The 15,747-nt window shown below is 46.1% G+C and overlaps 1 protein-coding gene across 6 annotated transcripts in view; it reads right to left on the bottom strand.

The window, feature by feature from the left end:
* Nucleotides 1–15,747, bottom strand: part of SLIT2 (slit guidance ligand 2) — a 239,955-nt gene that overhangs the window by 3,777 nt on the left and 220,431 nt on the right. For all 6 annotated transcript variants that reach the window (XM_081207584.1, XM_081207585.1, XM_081207586.1 and 3 more), the window contains 5 exons: nt 11,790–11,927; nt 11,457–11,697; nt 9,864–9,994; nt 4,279–4,433; nt 1,433–1,721 (listed from right to left, as the gene is read on the bottom strand). In XM_081207584.1, coding sequence (XP_081063710.1) covers nt 1,433–1,721; nt 4,279–4,433; nt 9,864–9,994; nt 11,457–11,697; nt 11,790–11,927 — 954 coding nt within the window. The remainder of the gene's footprint in view (nt 1–1,432; nt 1,722–4,278; nt 4,434–9,863; nt 9,995–11,456; nt 11,698–11,789; nt 11,928–15,747) is intronic.

The raw sequence follows: 15,747 nt of genomic DNA, 5'->3' as shown, positions 1-15,747 counted from the left end.
GGCTGGCCCACCCATAAGGCAAGGTGAGGCAACCACCTCAGGCAGCCTGATCCACAGGGGCAGCAAATCCGCCCTCCAAGGAATGAATTGCCCGCTGCTTCCACAGTGGTACGCTCCTTGAAGGCTGGATCTGCCTCCACCTTGTCAGTGCCACCCAACCACCTCTATAGCAGCCTCTTGGTGAATGGGAGACATTGCTGGTCCACTCCCACCCTTGATCCCAATGTAGAACTTCACTCAGCCCTTCTTCCCTGGTGGGAGGGAGGCGTTTTGTGGTCTGCCTCGGGTGCCAGAATGTCTTGAGCCAGCCCTGCCTGTTGGGCTCTTTTCACCCCATCCCCATGGAATTCAGCAATTGAGAAAGCCCTTTTGGACTTTGACCAAAGAGAACATGGCATTGAGATTTAAGATAAAACTTAGCAATCAGAAGGTAGACATAAACGAAGTCGTTTTTCTTTTCTTTAGCACTGATGAGTGAATTGCTACCTGAATGCTTGCATGATGCAGTAATACCTCCATAAAAGTCCGCCTTGTCTAGCGTCCATTCCGGCGAATGTCCGCGGCAAACCCGGAAGTACCGGAACGATTTACTTCTGGGTTTGCCAATTGCGCATGTGCAGAAGCGCAAACCGTTCTGCATGTGTGCGCAGATGCGGTGCTTTGCCCTGCGTCCTTTTTGCCTAGCAGCTGGGGCTCCGGAACGGATCCCAGTCGCAAAACAATGTACACCTGTATAAAATCCCTGAGACAAACTGGATGGGATGTTAAATGCACCTTCACATTTAATGTGGATGTTCTGAAAAATGCAGAGCGCACTGCTTTGGGGTGGGGCTGGTAATCATTAAGATCATGGAGGATGGGGAGGAGCAACTAGCTCTTTCCTCCCCTGCTGTGATACGGATGAAAATTTATCCCTTGAAGCTGCTATTTGCATCAGGAGCAATGCTTGAGAGCTGTTCATAGTCATAGTTAAAAAAAAAAGCAATTACAAACCAATGGTCCTTTTTCAATCATCAAAATAAGATTTTAGAGAGGTGTTAAAAACTCAAGAGAATGGAATGATGACATTTTATTCATTTTTTAAGCTACAATCTCCTCTTGTAATGTTGTCTAGAAATAATGAGGAAACTAAATTTGCAAGGGAAGAATACAGAAAGGTGGTCTAAAGATGGCATGTGATCCAGTAGCAGCCTGCTGGTTGTTGAACGATGGCATTCAACAACTTTTGATTAGTGTATTAATTTGCTAATCAGCAAACTAGGTAAGATGTAGTCCAAAAGGTGGGCAATTATATTCTGCGCACCCACCCACACCCCACCCCAGAAATGGAGCCTTCAAGTGTGCTACTACTTTTTAAAGCCTACCCTACTCCACTGTAAATACATGTAAAATACATGTAAAATATTAGAAAGGGACTTGAACAAGGACTTACTTATTTCCTAAGCAAGGATCATTGGCTTGCTGATCACAGAGTAGGCCAGTCCATCCTCCATCACATTCACAAGCAAAGCCTGACTGGCTAGTCACATGGCAGGTCCCATGGACACACATTTTCTTATGACAAGGTTCGCAGCCTGGCAAAATTCCAACTTGCAGTGGGACATTCCTAAAGTCCTGCAGTTCACTATTGATGTATAGATTACGGATGCAGCCATGAAAACTGGTGCCATTTTGACCTGGAGACTGGCGCAGGGCAGCAACATTGTTCTTCATAGGCATGCCTGGAAAACAAATAAGCCATCAACTTGTTACCTATGAAATGAATTTTCATAATTACTTGAAGATCACCACTGCTATTTAAAAACCTAACTGTGATTAGCTATGGGTACATTGAGATATCCAGATAATTTCCTCACCGTTACAAAACAACATTTTCAGTCACCACATCTCTACAGAGCTATGTTGACTGAATGAATAATGTGGAGGCAGACTTAGATGTCCTAGTGTCAAATACATACTGCAGTTAAATGCCTGCAATGTAGATGGGATAACATTTCACCCGAAGGTAGTGCCATGTGGATCTGAATGCAGCCAGACTCACAGGCTATGTACACATTCCTGTTTACACTGCATCCTATGCACACCTACATTTGGTTTTTGAAGCTGTATACACGTGGTGTTAGCTACAATCCACATTTATCCTGTAGGTTCTTGAGAAATACTACATTATGACGCATTCACCACAAAACCAGAACCAATACGATTTGAGAATTGCAGGACATACTCTTTGCACACTGGTGTGGAAAGTCAGCTGGGTGGAAAAACAACCAATTGCACTGATGTGTACAGTGACATGCAAATGTGATTTGAAACATCAGGGCAAATGACTTCACTGTGTTTTAAGTCAGTAATGTATACACAGCCACTGTTTGATTCAGAAGGGTCTGATTTGTCCCAGGGCACAGCTAACATTTCTGTAATGAGGCTGGCTTAGAAAATGCACACCTGTAAAACCAGAAATTGTCATAAATATTGCTTCAGTTGGTGTACAGTATTAACTAATATATATACCGTATTTTTCGGACTATTGGACGCACCGGTCCATAGGACGCACCTAGATTTGGGGGGGGGGGGAAATAAAGGGGAAAAAAATTATCCCCCCCCGCCAGGCGCGGGGCTGGGGCGGGGAAGCCCGAGCTTCCCCCTCCCCCAGAACGGGACTCAGAGCCATGCCGAAGCTGCGCGCAGCTTTGGCATCGCTCTGGGAGCTTGCGGGGCTGGGGGAGGAGGAAGCCTTCCGCCAGCCTCCAAACCAAGTCGGGGGACAGCGGGAATGGCGCGCTATTCCGCGACCTGATCTGGAGGCTGGGGGTGGGAGAAGCAAGCCTGCTTCTCCCCCCCACCATCCCCACAACCTCCAGATCAGGTCGGGGAATCGCGGGATGGCAGCGCTCTGCCATCCCGCTATTCCACGACCTGATCTGGAGGCTGGGGGTGGGAGAAGCAAGCCTGCTTCTCTCCCCCCCCCACCATCCCCACAACCTCCAGATCAGGTCGGGGAATCGCGGGATGGCAGCGCTCTGCCATCCCGCTATTCCACGACCTGATCTGGAGGCTGGGGGTGGGAGAAGCAAGCCTGCTTCCCCCCCCCACCATCCCCACAACCTGCAGATCAGGTCGGGGAATAGCGGGATGGCGAAGCGCCGCCATCCCGCTATTCCACGACCTGATCTGGAGGCTGGGGGTGGGAGAAGCAAGCCTGCTTCTCCCCCCCACCATCCCCACAACCTCCAGATCATCCCTGATCTGGAGGTTGTGGGGATGGTGGGGGGGAGAAGCAGGCTTGCTTCTCCCACCCCCAGCCTCCAGATCAGGTCGTGGAATAGCGGGATGGCAGAGCGCTGCCATCCCGCGATTCCCCGACCTGATCTGGAGGTTGTGGGGCTGGTGGGGGGGGGGAGAAGCAGGCTTGCTTCTCCCACCCCCAGCCTCCAGATCAGGTTGTGGAATAGCGGGATGGCAGAGCGCTGCCATCCCGCGATTCCCCGACCTGATCTGGAGGTTGTGGGGATGGTGGGGGGGAGAAGCAGGCTTGCTTCTCCCACCCCCAGCCTCCAGATCAGGTCGTGGAATAGCGGGATGGCAGAGCGCTGCCATCCCGCGATTCCCCGACCTGATCTAGAGGTTGTGGGGATGGTGGGGGGGAGAAGCAGGCTTGCTTCTCCCACCCCCAGCCTCCAGATCAGGTCCTGGAATAGCGGGATGGCGGAGCGCTGCCATCCCGCTATTCCCCGACCTGATCTGGAGGTTGTGGGGATGGTGGGGGGGGGAGAAGCAGGCTTGCTTCTCCCACCCCCAGCCTCCAGATCAGGTCGGGGAATAGCGGGATGGCGGCGCTTCGCCATCCCCCTATCCCCCGAGCTTGTGGGGCTGGGGGGGGGGAGAAGCAGGCTTGCTTCTCCCCCCGCCAGCCTCCAGATCAGGTCGGGGAATAGCGGGGTGGCGGCTCTGCACCTCCCCGCTGTCCCCAGCTTTTGGGTGCAGGCTGCTGCCCGCAAGCCTTGCGAGCCCGCGGGACATCCCGCCGGGCTTGCAAGACTTGGGATAGCTTCCTGAAGCCTGGAGAGTGAGAGGGGTCGGTGCGCACGGACCCCTCTCGCTCTCCAGGCTTCAGCAAAAGCCTGCATTCGCACCATAGGACGCACACACATTTCCCCTTCATTTTTGGAGGGGAAAAAGTGCGTCCTATAGTGCGAAAAATACGGTAATTTGCATTTCCCCAGACTATATATGCTATTTATACTCACAATAGAAACACTGTACACACTGTTTCCTTACCTCCTACATAGAGCGGGGAGTCAAAATTCAAAGTGGATTGTTTAGATAAGTTGCTGATGATTTTGGGACTTCCTCCATCAACAGACAAAGACAGAATCTGATCCATGGCCAGTAACTCAACTATATGGAAGTTTCCATCATTGATTGTCTCAACACTGGAAGAAGAATAAAGGATATTTTAAATATCCGAGACATTGAATGTTCTTCCTTAGCACAGTATAGATGAATAGCCAGACATTCAGTATTCAGAAAATTACAAGGAATAGACCAAGACCATTTTCCTGGTTATGCATAACGTAGTGAACTCAAACAACTTCGAGCTGTTGGCTGTCTTCAGTTGTGTGCTACAGTTTTTGCAGAGAACAGTTGTAGATTCTAGGCAAGATTCTCTAAATGTTCAGGTATCATGAGCTGTGGCATCCCAGAGAATTGCACTTTCCTGGCTGACTTGAACATACAGACGAGAAAGTCAACAGGCAATTAGAGTCACAAAAAACAGACTGTTTGCAGCCGTAACCCTTGACCTTTTTATCGTTTAAAGGAATATGCCAACGCCATGTTACTTCAAAAACAGACATATTATAGGGCAACCCAGAAACCAATAAGTTTTGCTTTACACCTTTCTTCCACCACATTCAGAGCATGGCAGCTTCTTGTATGCAGGCCTGAAATTCTTAAAGACTACATTTAAATACAGGCCTAGCTGATACTCGGTCGTCACTTGGCCAATATAAATCTTCAGAATTCCCCTAGCAGACCATGCCCTGTCCCTCCCAATTATCACAAGAGAGGACGAGAATCTGAGTACAGTGGTGCCTCGCAAGACGAAAAGAATCCGTTCTGTGATTCTCTTCGTCTAGCGGTTTTTTCGTCTTGCGAAGCAAGCCCATTAACGGATTAGCGGATTAGTGCTATTAGCGGCTTTTAGCGGCTTATCTGCTGATTGGATCAGCTGATAAGCGGCTTAGCATCTTAGAAAAAGGGGGGGGAGGGAAAAAACCCAGCAGGAACTCGCAAGACATTGTCGTCTTGCAAAGCAAGCCCATAGGAAATTCGTTTTGCGAAGCACCTCCAAAACGGAAAACTCTTTCGTCTAGCGAGTTTTCCATCTTGCGAGGCATTCGTCTTGCGGGGCACCACTGTAGAGACAAGAAATAAAGGGCAGAGCTCCAGGCATTTTGAGAAAAGACCAGGTGTTTGTAAACAAGTGTGTTTGCGCCTTCACCTTTGAGCTATTGCAACCAATGGAACCTTCCCTCCATGGACAAAAACAAAAGTGGCAGGGTGTGTGTGTGTGTGTTTTCATCATAACTACAAGCCCTTCCTGCACATCACAGCACATCTGGCCCGCGGATCGTCCAGGAATTAGCGTGTTTTTACATGAGTAGAATATGTCCTTTTATTTAAAATGCATCTCTGGGTTATTTGTGGGGCATAGGAATTTGTTCATTATTCCCCCCCCCCAAAAAAATATAGTCCAGCCCACTACATGCTCTGAGGGATGGTGGACTAGCCCATGGCTGAAAAAGATTGCTGACCCCTGCTCTTGCATCTCCCCCCTGCTGCTCCTCTGAACCAAATTGTCACATCTGGCAACACCATGCAGGGGCTGCTGCTCTCCTCCATAGACAGAACCATTCCATGTCACAGTGCTTGTGTGCATAAATACCCAATTCATGGAAGGGACTGGAGAGACTATCATAACTCAGTGCTGTAAGCACCTTAAAATCTTTTGAAAGCTCTAAAACATTTGAGTGGGATCCAAAACAAACCTGCACACAAAGTCAAGCACATCGATGCACACAGAGGGGTTTTGCCCAGCATCTGTCTCCAACTGCATCTGTCTCCAACTGCAGACTTCAGTGTTGCATCGAAGGCTGCTTCCCAGTGCAGTACTTTGAATTATTTTGAGAGAGCGTGTTCTCCATAACAGAGCGCACGTGTTGGCCAAAAAAGGCCATCCCACTGTTGTTGGGCAAATTGGCCACATGTCGTGATTGAGCAAGGAGTGTTGCTGGGGAGAATGTTATGTTGCTAAAGTGTGGGAGGGGTCAGAGGTCTTAAATACAGGGTTCGCAGCCTGGGGCCTTCTCTCGGGCTGCGTGCACCGGATCACCCGCCCACCCTCCCTGAAAAGGGGGTGTGTGTGTTGTCCTCTGATCTTGCTATGCCTGTCATGGGGTCGTCTGCCTTGGGGCAGGGGCCTGGTAGGAATTTTGTCCATTTTGCTGATTGGCTGTTGCCATTTGGTTTTTGCCTACTGCGTAGCAAATCGTCACAACTTGTAAGGTTGGCGGTTAGGCATTGGTTCAAATTGGTTGGTGGAGGGGTAAGTGCCTACCCCTCCAATGGTGGTGCTGAAAGGGAATTCCATTAAAGGAATCCAGGGGCTTGCCATCCCTTTCATCCTTGTCCCTGGCATCGGACTTGGGCCGTGCAAGCCCCAGGGGGCATGAGGGTGAGAGATGAGGGACTGATGTCCAGCTTCATTTCCCCCCAATATGGTTCTCCCTGACTGGCTTCTGCTGGAATCCGGAAGTCAGTTCTGTCCCTGGGCAAGGACAGATAGTCGTAACCAATACCTAAGCAACCACTCACGTGTGTGTATTTAAATAAAGTTGTGGCCACATTCATGCCAAAAACCTTAAACAAAAAATGATGTGTGAAGTGTGAGTTATTGGGGTGGCCTGGGAGACCTTGACGCGCAACAGCATGGGGACGGTAGGAGGACTAAAGGAGTTCCATTGCTCACATGGGAACCTCTGACTATGGATCCTAGTTCTTCTATGGAAGACAGATAATAAGGCTTGAGGAGCATCACATTTGACTTTCAAAGTTGACTAGGATGAGAAAAAGACTATAGATGGCTGTGATGGATTAAAGAAGCTGGAATGCATCAAGATGGAAATAATGCAGAGCTTTGGTTGCACGTTGCTTCCCAGAAAATAGCTGGCAAAAGCAGAAACTAAAATATAAATCCAAGAGCAATAATCCCCGAGTCTTTCCAGTTCCTCAAATACAAGGATCTAGTTTCAATCTCTTCTAAGTTTTTAAACAAGGGGGAAAAATACACTTAAGTATATCTTTATTCCCTTTTGTGCTTTAATGTTTAATGTCAGTACTTTTGTCCACAGTAATCCTGTTTTTATTCAACATGATTAAATGTATGCATGTGGAAAAAGAACATATTGGTTACACAAATTATGGTACTATAAGAAAAGCATGGTAAAAAGGAACAGAATATTTCAAAATCCTTTCAAGGAATATTAAAAGCCAGCTTTTATTATATAGAAAATGCAGAATTTTACAGGGATAATTTTTCTTTGGACTACATAAAAATTTCTTAGCAATCGACTGACATCTGGGTCCTTTAATATTATTGCAAAACAACTGTACTGAACGGCTTTAGTCTTTTAATTCCAGTTTTCCATTTGAGAGGAATTATTCGACAGGCATTGGTGGTGGTAGAAAACTAGCTTTAGTCCCTGGATGCAGACTGAGTATGTATGCCTCCATAACCTTTTGCTGCAAAGCCTCTCCTCCTTCCGGAGGGGAGGGATTGTGAGCAGGAGCCAATTCTCGCGTCATGCAGGGGGCGTCCTGCCCCCCGCCCTGTCATCATCGCTGGCGCGCCACGCCTCCCAGTTGGGCACCCAATCGGGTGACACTGCAGGGGTGTGGTTTAGCCGCTCAAATGCGTTGTTGGTGTTTCGGGGGGCAAGGTGTGGCCATCGCCTACCCCTTCACTTATGGGTATTCCGTTAAAGGAATCCGGCGGTCGTGGATCCTGTCCGATGCCTGTGTGGTGGGGGGGGGGCATGGCACGACCCTCGGTGACATCAGGGGAGAGCTTATAGTTGTATTTGCATCAACAGGCTCCCCCTACTGGTGGATAACCCTCATCAGACTCGCCCCTCTCCGAGTGGGTGGAGTCAAATTTTCTGTGGTCCAATGCCTAAACCAATACCTTCTCACTGTTGGGAATCAAGCCTTTATCAGGAGAAACTGGCCACTCTCCAGGCACCCGGCTTGATCTCCGGTTGACCTCCCTGTCTGCATTCCCCGGCAGGATACAGGCTAGGTCGCGATAGGCGATCCTTCTTGGCATGAGAAGAACACCCCCCCTCTTTCCTGCCCCCCCCCCACGGGCAGGGGAAAGAGATAGACAGAAACGTATTTACATGCCTTTATTTCTGTCTTTGCAGCGTTACAGAAAACACGACTGCTCTCTTCAAACTCCAACAGCTGAGAGAACAAACTCCTCCTGTACTTCCTGTACAGCTCATATTACACTCTGAGCTAATTCCGGTGCTTCGCACTGTGAATAGACTGTCCCTCTGTTTCCCATGGAACAGTCCCAACATTCCCATTATGTTTTGCTTTCAAGCTACCAGCTCGCGGCCGCATTGCTTCTATATCGTAACACTCACATGCTGTAATCAATAAAGTTGTGGCCTTTTTCTAGCCCATTAACCTAATATACTGTGTCCACGTGTCTTTATTCCCAAGCGGGGGTCGGGTCCTCGAATCACAACTAGCTTTAGCCCCTGCCATACCCTGTCCTCCACCCAACCCTCATCCCCAGCAAGAGGAGCAGATATTGCACTGGGTTCTTTACTATTATCAGGTGTTGTGTGTATGTGAGAAAGGAATGACAAGAGCCACGGAAGTCAACACAGAGAATTCTTCTTCAACCAGTATCTTTTGCCCCACCACTTATGTTCTTTCCCTCCCTGAAAAACAGAGACTAGAAGCAGGTTTTAGTTGAGCTCTGTGGGGCTTACGCATATGTAGAATTGCACTTGGCCCTGAGTAGGGAAGCAGATGCAACTTGACACTAGTAAATTGCTTAAATTAGTTGAAAATAGATTACATTGTTAATCATATGCAAAAACTTTTTTTTTTTTAAAAAAAATAAACCTAATGCTTTCATAAATTTTAAATTTGTCCTTAAAACTGCATAGAACATTAATATATTCTCCAGAAATCTTTAAAAGCACGCTGTCTCTGAGTTAAATTTCACATTGGCCATCAAGTTGGATGGCCACCTGCCATGGATGCTTTAGCTGAATTTCCTGAATTGCAGGGGGCTTCCAACTATACAGTTCTATGATTCTATGATAGAATGGTATGCATCAAATTTTAATTTTTGTTCAATATTCTCCCAGATTATTTCTATTCATTATGACTCATCACTGTACCCTGGATTGTTCTGAATGACCACCATTTGGTAGCCAAGCCCAAAGCCAAAAGTCCTACTGAGATACATTTTGGCTTGCCTGCTGATGGAAGTGACCATGAGGTGATTTGATAATATCATCATTTAGCAGTTGTAAACCCCTAAGTAGCAGCGGTTGCCGAGATGTTACCCTGTTCACCTCTAAATAGTTCCATCCTTATTTCAGACATTGTGATATATTGGTATATCATGATGTTTAGCTGGTGATATACTGTGATGTTGAAAACCAGGTATCGCCCAGCCCTAGTGCCAGTAGCTATTGTGTGGGTGGAAATCCAGGCACTGCAAAGAATAGAAAGATATGGAGACTATATATATAAAAATGAATTATTATTTATAGACCAACCTGTAAATGGCAGAGGCTGGGTATGATCCTGTATCATAACTGACCCTCACTCGTCCACGGTACAGTTCCACAGCTATATGGTCTCTGTCACCTTTATACAGTAAGATTCCACTATCCTCATCTGTGGCAATCTTGTGGCAAACCAAAGTTTTCATTAGAACACCGGGAAAGAAAGACATTTCAAAAAATATATATTTACTTCAAATGAAAAAAGGTGTTATTTTTTAAAAAAATATTGGGTTGCCCAGGTAACAAAATCAAACATTTATTTTCACTAATGTAATCAATTATTATTAAAAATGGCAGTTTTCTGTAGCATTTGAGAGCCAGAGCCATTAGTGCTGTTCTGCTTGGAGGCATTTTATGTATCACATTGAGAAGAAGAAAAAGAGTTTGGATTTGATGTCCCGCTTTATTACTACCCGAAGGAGTCTCAAAGCGGCTAACATTCTCCTTTCCCTTCCTCCCCCACAACAAACACTCTGTGAGGTGAGTGGGGCTGAGAGACTTCAGAGAAGTGTGACTAGCCCAAGGTCACCCAGCAGCTGCATGTGGAGGAGCAGGGAAGCGAACCCGGTTCCCCAGATTACGAGTCCACCGCTCTTAACCACTACGCCACACTGGCGTCATGAGACAGACTCATGGTATATTCAATCATGGCATTTAAAAAAGCACAGCTCTTCCTCGCATCTCGCTGCTTTTCTCCTAAACCTCCCCAAACTAGGAGGTTAACTGAACTTGATGTGGCAAACACAACTGGGCAAAAGCAGCTTGGAAAGAGGTAGCTGCAAGGAGGAAACAATCAATGGGGAAAAGGTTAGACCCCTCGCCCTGGTCTCTACTTTCCCAAAAATGTTCCTTCCCCCACCCATCACCGTCATTCTTACGCAGTGAAGAGGCAGTGGCTTGGATTCATTAACCCACAATGGTAAGGCAGCATTGTGGCAAATGATGTAAAGCACATGCCTTAAATAGGAACGCGGGTGGCGCTGTGGTCTAAACCACTGAGCCTAGGGCTTGCTGATCGGAAGGTCAGCGGTTCAAATCCCCGCGACGGGGTGAGCTCCTGTTGCTCGGTCCCAACTCCTGCCAACCTAGCAGTTCAAAAGCATGCAAAAAAGTGCAAGTAGATAAATAGGTACCGCTCCGGTGGGAAGGTAAATGACGCTTCCATGCGCTGCTCTGGTTTCGCCAGAAGCGGCTTAGTCATGCTGGCCACATGGCCCAAAAAAACTGTCTGCAGACAAACGTCGGCTCCCTCGGCCAGTAAAGCGAGATGAGCGCCGCAACCACAGAGTCATTCATGACTGGACTTAACTGTCAGGGGTCCTTTATCTTTACCTTTCTTAAATGAGGGGTGAGTAATTCATGTCCTGGCACATGCTTTTGGGTTCCAGCTCCAATTAGCCCCAGCCGTCATAGCCCATTGTCAGGTATGATGGGAGTTACAGTCTACTAACATCTAGAAAGCCACAGTTTCCCCACCCCTTTCCTAAATGTTGTCAGAAACATGGGATGGGTTCCATAATTACCACCACCACCAGCCATGCTATGAATTTTATGATCGGTGGATTTAATAGCACCTTTCCTTACCTGAAGAGTGATATTGGTCTGGGGGTGAATCTTTGTTGAAGGAATCTGCAGGTAGGATTCTTTATTTACAAAATTTATGCTGACCAGCTTTTCGCATTTATCACCCTGGTAACCTGACAGACATTGACAGTTTGGCTCATTGGCTTTGATGATGCACTGGGCTCCATTTTGACACTCATAATTATCACATGGGCTGGTGCGAGGCAAGACCATTGGTGGTGAAAACTCACAGAAGAGTCCACTATATGCAAACAAAGACACAATTATGTCCAACAAGTTATTGTTTAGAAGTGATAGCAGATGTTTTGTCATGCTCTTCTGAATTGCCCTTACCTGTACCCTTCAGGGCATATGCATGTATAACCATTCACTGCATCAGTACACTGCGCTCCATTTTTACACTTGTTGTCTTGGCAGTCGTCATAGTCAACATCACAGTGATCTCCTATATAGCCTGGTGTGCAGTTGCATCTGCAGAGTGGAAAATACATGGGTAATTGCAATTCCTTACTGCTAAGCAGAAAGCTGGAGGTTTAAGGGTGCGAAGTGGGAAAGACAATGATTGTTAAGAAAAAATATCTTCAGTTTTCAAGATGTATTGTACTGTACTTTGAAGAAAGTATTTTAGAGCTTGGTGGTGAAAGCTGGTATATTGATTGAAGACCTTGCTTTGCATGAGAGACCACAATTTAATGTTTGTCAGCTTTGCCTTGTTTTCTGTTTTGTCTGATTATCTGACATTATATCAAATATTCAGAATGTACATCTTGAGGGCTCTCATGAATCATTCTGACAGCTCACTTTGCAACTGGAGCCGCACACATACTTTTTCAAAATTAGCAAATACACGAACCTTAGTTGGAGAGATCTAGACAAATATTTTTGCTCAGAGCTTATACATGCTAACTTGAAAACATCAACTGAACTAATATTATACTTCATGTCAAATTAGCATGAATGGAAATGCATTTTTCACCTAACAAAGATGAAAAATGAGATGCTAGATTTAGCTGTTACCTATAAAGTTTTGACTCCACTTTTTCATGAGTAACGTCAAGTTTATTTTATCAAGGTCATAGGTTATGGGATCTTCAGAAAATGTTTAGGGAGAAAAACTGCTGAAATTTTTATTCCTTTCCTCTGGAAGGATGGAAAAGAGTTCAGCAACTACCTGGCCACTAGGCAGCAGGGCTTGCCTAAGGCCCCACCTTCATCTCACTGCCTCCAAAGATTTCCAAACGTGCTGATCAAGGTTGACTAAGTAGATAGTATGTATCGTACTTTTCGCTCCATTGGACGCAGTTTTTCCCCTCCAAAAACTGAGGGGAAAGGTGTGCGTCCTATGGAGTGAATGCAGGCTTGTGCCCTCCCTCCGGCAGGGAGAGGCTGCATGGGGCTATGGCTTCTTTAGCTCCACACAGCCTCTCCCAGCAGGGAGAGATTGCACGGGGCTAAAGAGGAAGCCAAAGCAGCCAGCGCGATCCATCCCGCTCGCTGCCTTGGCTTGTGCCATAGCCGAGCACAACCCCTCCGGCACGGAGAGGTTGTGTGCAGCCTGTACACTGCTCTTTGGGGCTGGGGGGGGAGATTTTTTTTTTATTGATTTCCCCGTCTAAAAACTAGGTGCGCCCTATGGTCTGGTGCGCCCTATGGTGTGAAAAATACGGTAAGCAATCAGGTGAGCCCTAGGAGATGAGGGTCCCTTTCAAATTTCTTGGAACCTACTTTAGAAACCTTGTGAAGGTGTGCTACATAGAAACATGATGTTTCCCAAGCAGTTTCATGGATTTTCAAATAATAAGTCTAACCTTTCTCAAAGACTTAGGCCAGGCTTCCTCAACCTCGGCCCTCCAGATGTTTTGAGACTACAATTCCCAGCATCCCTGACCACTGGCCCTGCTAGCTAGGGATCATGGGAGTTGTAGGCCAAAAACATCTGGAGGGTTGAGGTTGAGGAAGCCTGACTTAGGCAGAGGCAGCACAGCTTTGGAGAATTTTAAAAAAGGAGAGTCCCACATTCTGCTAGTCAGCTGACAAACAGGATCTAACAATTAGATCTGCTACAGACAGCTTGCATCCTCCAGACATTTTTTCCCCTCCAAAGGCACAGGTCAAATTACTTCCCAGGATGTAGCTTACTCATGTTTCTGATGCTGTACCTGGCTTCTGTCCAATAGAATTTATGAACAACTTAACCGCATCAAGAGGTTGCATGAGTTTCAGCTGATCTATGCCACATTCTTGGCTCAGAGATGTTTAGAAGGGATTTCTGCTTGGAAGATGAGGCCTGTTTAGGCAAGCGCCGAGGGCAACAATGAAAGGTGGCAACCTTTGGACTGACACTTGGAGAAGGTGAGTTCTGGAACCCCCTTTTCTAGAAAAATATCACCGCCCAGATTGAATCTCTGGTACCAATCTATAGGTGGTGTGAAAGGCTTCCACTTCAGACCACCAAAATTCTGACCTATGTTTCCGAAAGATCAATCTGTCAATTCTAGGCTGGCTCAAAGCATTATCCAGCAGTATAGCAAGAGAAGAGATGTTGGCACTAATTTATTGCAACAATGGGAATAATAGATTGGGTCGGAAATCCACGTCTATTATCAATAAATCTAAATTACTGGGCGGGGTAGAAGGGTTAAAAGAAGTATTTTGCACTTCTCTTAGGACTAGATTACACATTAAGGTTCCTGCTTTTGCCTGGAAAAGTGTTCGTTACAGGCAAAATTTTCATACAGGTCATCTAAAAATACCTAGGATATCTTTACCACTCCAAAAACCAAACCAAGTACTAAATATCTATCGTTCCAAACATTGCCTAGGCATTTCATAAAATACCTTTCACCCAGTTTGTTATTTAATTTAAAATGTCAAAAATAATATTCTGTGTGTATCTAAGTGCCACTCAAGTTTGACATGTTGTAAAAATAATATTAAAATTAACTATATTGTACAGTTGAATAATTCTGCTAAGATGGTTTGTAGATTACAAAGGCACTACAATTTATGCGTGTGGATCTGGTTCAGTTGTCATTACAAATAAATTGCTATTTTCTTCTTAAAGTAATATTTAATGTTATCCCAAATAATAGAGAATATTTCTTAATTTTGTTACTTGCCTTACATTTCTAGTGAACATTGGCTAATCAATTGCACATAATTCCTAGCAACAACGTACAATGCCTAGGAAAAGCAAATTTTCATTTGAACCTGTTTGGTAAATTGACTTACAATATTTATCAGTTCTTAGGAATACTGCTTTTTGTTCGTCATTTGTAACACTACTCAAATAGCACATACCATAGTACATGAAGCTGTTATAAGTTACTTGTGAATTACAATGGCCAGGATTGGCTCAGCATTTCAGCGACGTAGGCCACAATCCTAACCACGTCCACTCAGAAATAAGTCCAGCTGAATTTAATGGGGCTTATTCCCAGGTACGAATCCCTGCAACGGGGTGAGCTCCTGTTGTTCGGTTCCAACTCCTGCCAACCTAGCAGTTCGAAGGCTTGTCAAAGTGCAAGTAGATAAATAGGTACCGCTCCAGCGGGAAGGTAAACGGCCTTTCCATGCACTGCTCTGGTTCGCCAGAAGCGACTTCGTCATGCTGGCCACATGTACGCTGTACGCCGGCTCCCTTGGCCAGTAAAGCGAGATGAGCGCCGCAACCCCAGAGTCGGTCACAACTGGACCTAATGGTCAGGGGTCCCTTTACCTTTATTCCCAGGTAAGTGGAGTTAGAATTGCAGTCTGGCACAGATCCTTCATGAGTTAAGCATTTCAGTGTTGGCACGAGTGTTCAAAACCATTGTTCTAGGCACATTTTGCAACAGAGAATTTCATTAGCTTGAGCAGTTTCTGCGCTCTGGGCGCAGTACCACGCCTAAGATTTCAGATCAAAACTGCAGAGTGGAAGGATAGGAGGACCTTTTCCTGCCTCCCCACTTCCAGCTGCTCTGAAGACTGGAGAAGAGAATCCCTATAAGAATATTAGGGGTCGGGCAGGGGAAGGACTAGCCTATGTGAAAAATGAACATAATATTTTGGCTGCAGTTCATTCATTTTCAGCTTTATATTCTTGTTATAAAAAAGTGTGTCTAGACATTTTGTTGTTGTGCCCATAACCTAGGATTAAGGTGCCATTTAGCTCCTGGCTTTCATATCTCAGTTTCTAATACTGGTTGGCACAACCTGTGGCTGCATTCGTCATGAATAAAAATTGCAACGTGATAAGTCACCAATATGCTTTCAACAATGTCGAATGACTTTTCTGCTCTTCAGTGAAAAC

Source organism: Podarcis bocagei, assembly GCF_964188305.1.
Source record: "Podarcis bocagei genome assembly, chromosome: 9".
Classification (NCBI taxonomy): Eukaryota; Metazoa; Chordata; class Lepidosauria; order Squamata; family Lacertidae; genus Podarcis; species Podarcis bocagei.
Note: the sequence above shows the minus strand (reverse complement) of the source record. Positions and strands in the feature narration are given on the sequence as shown.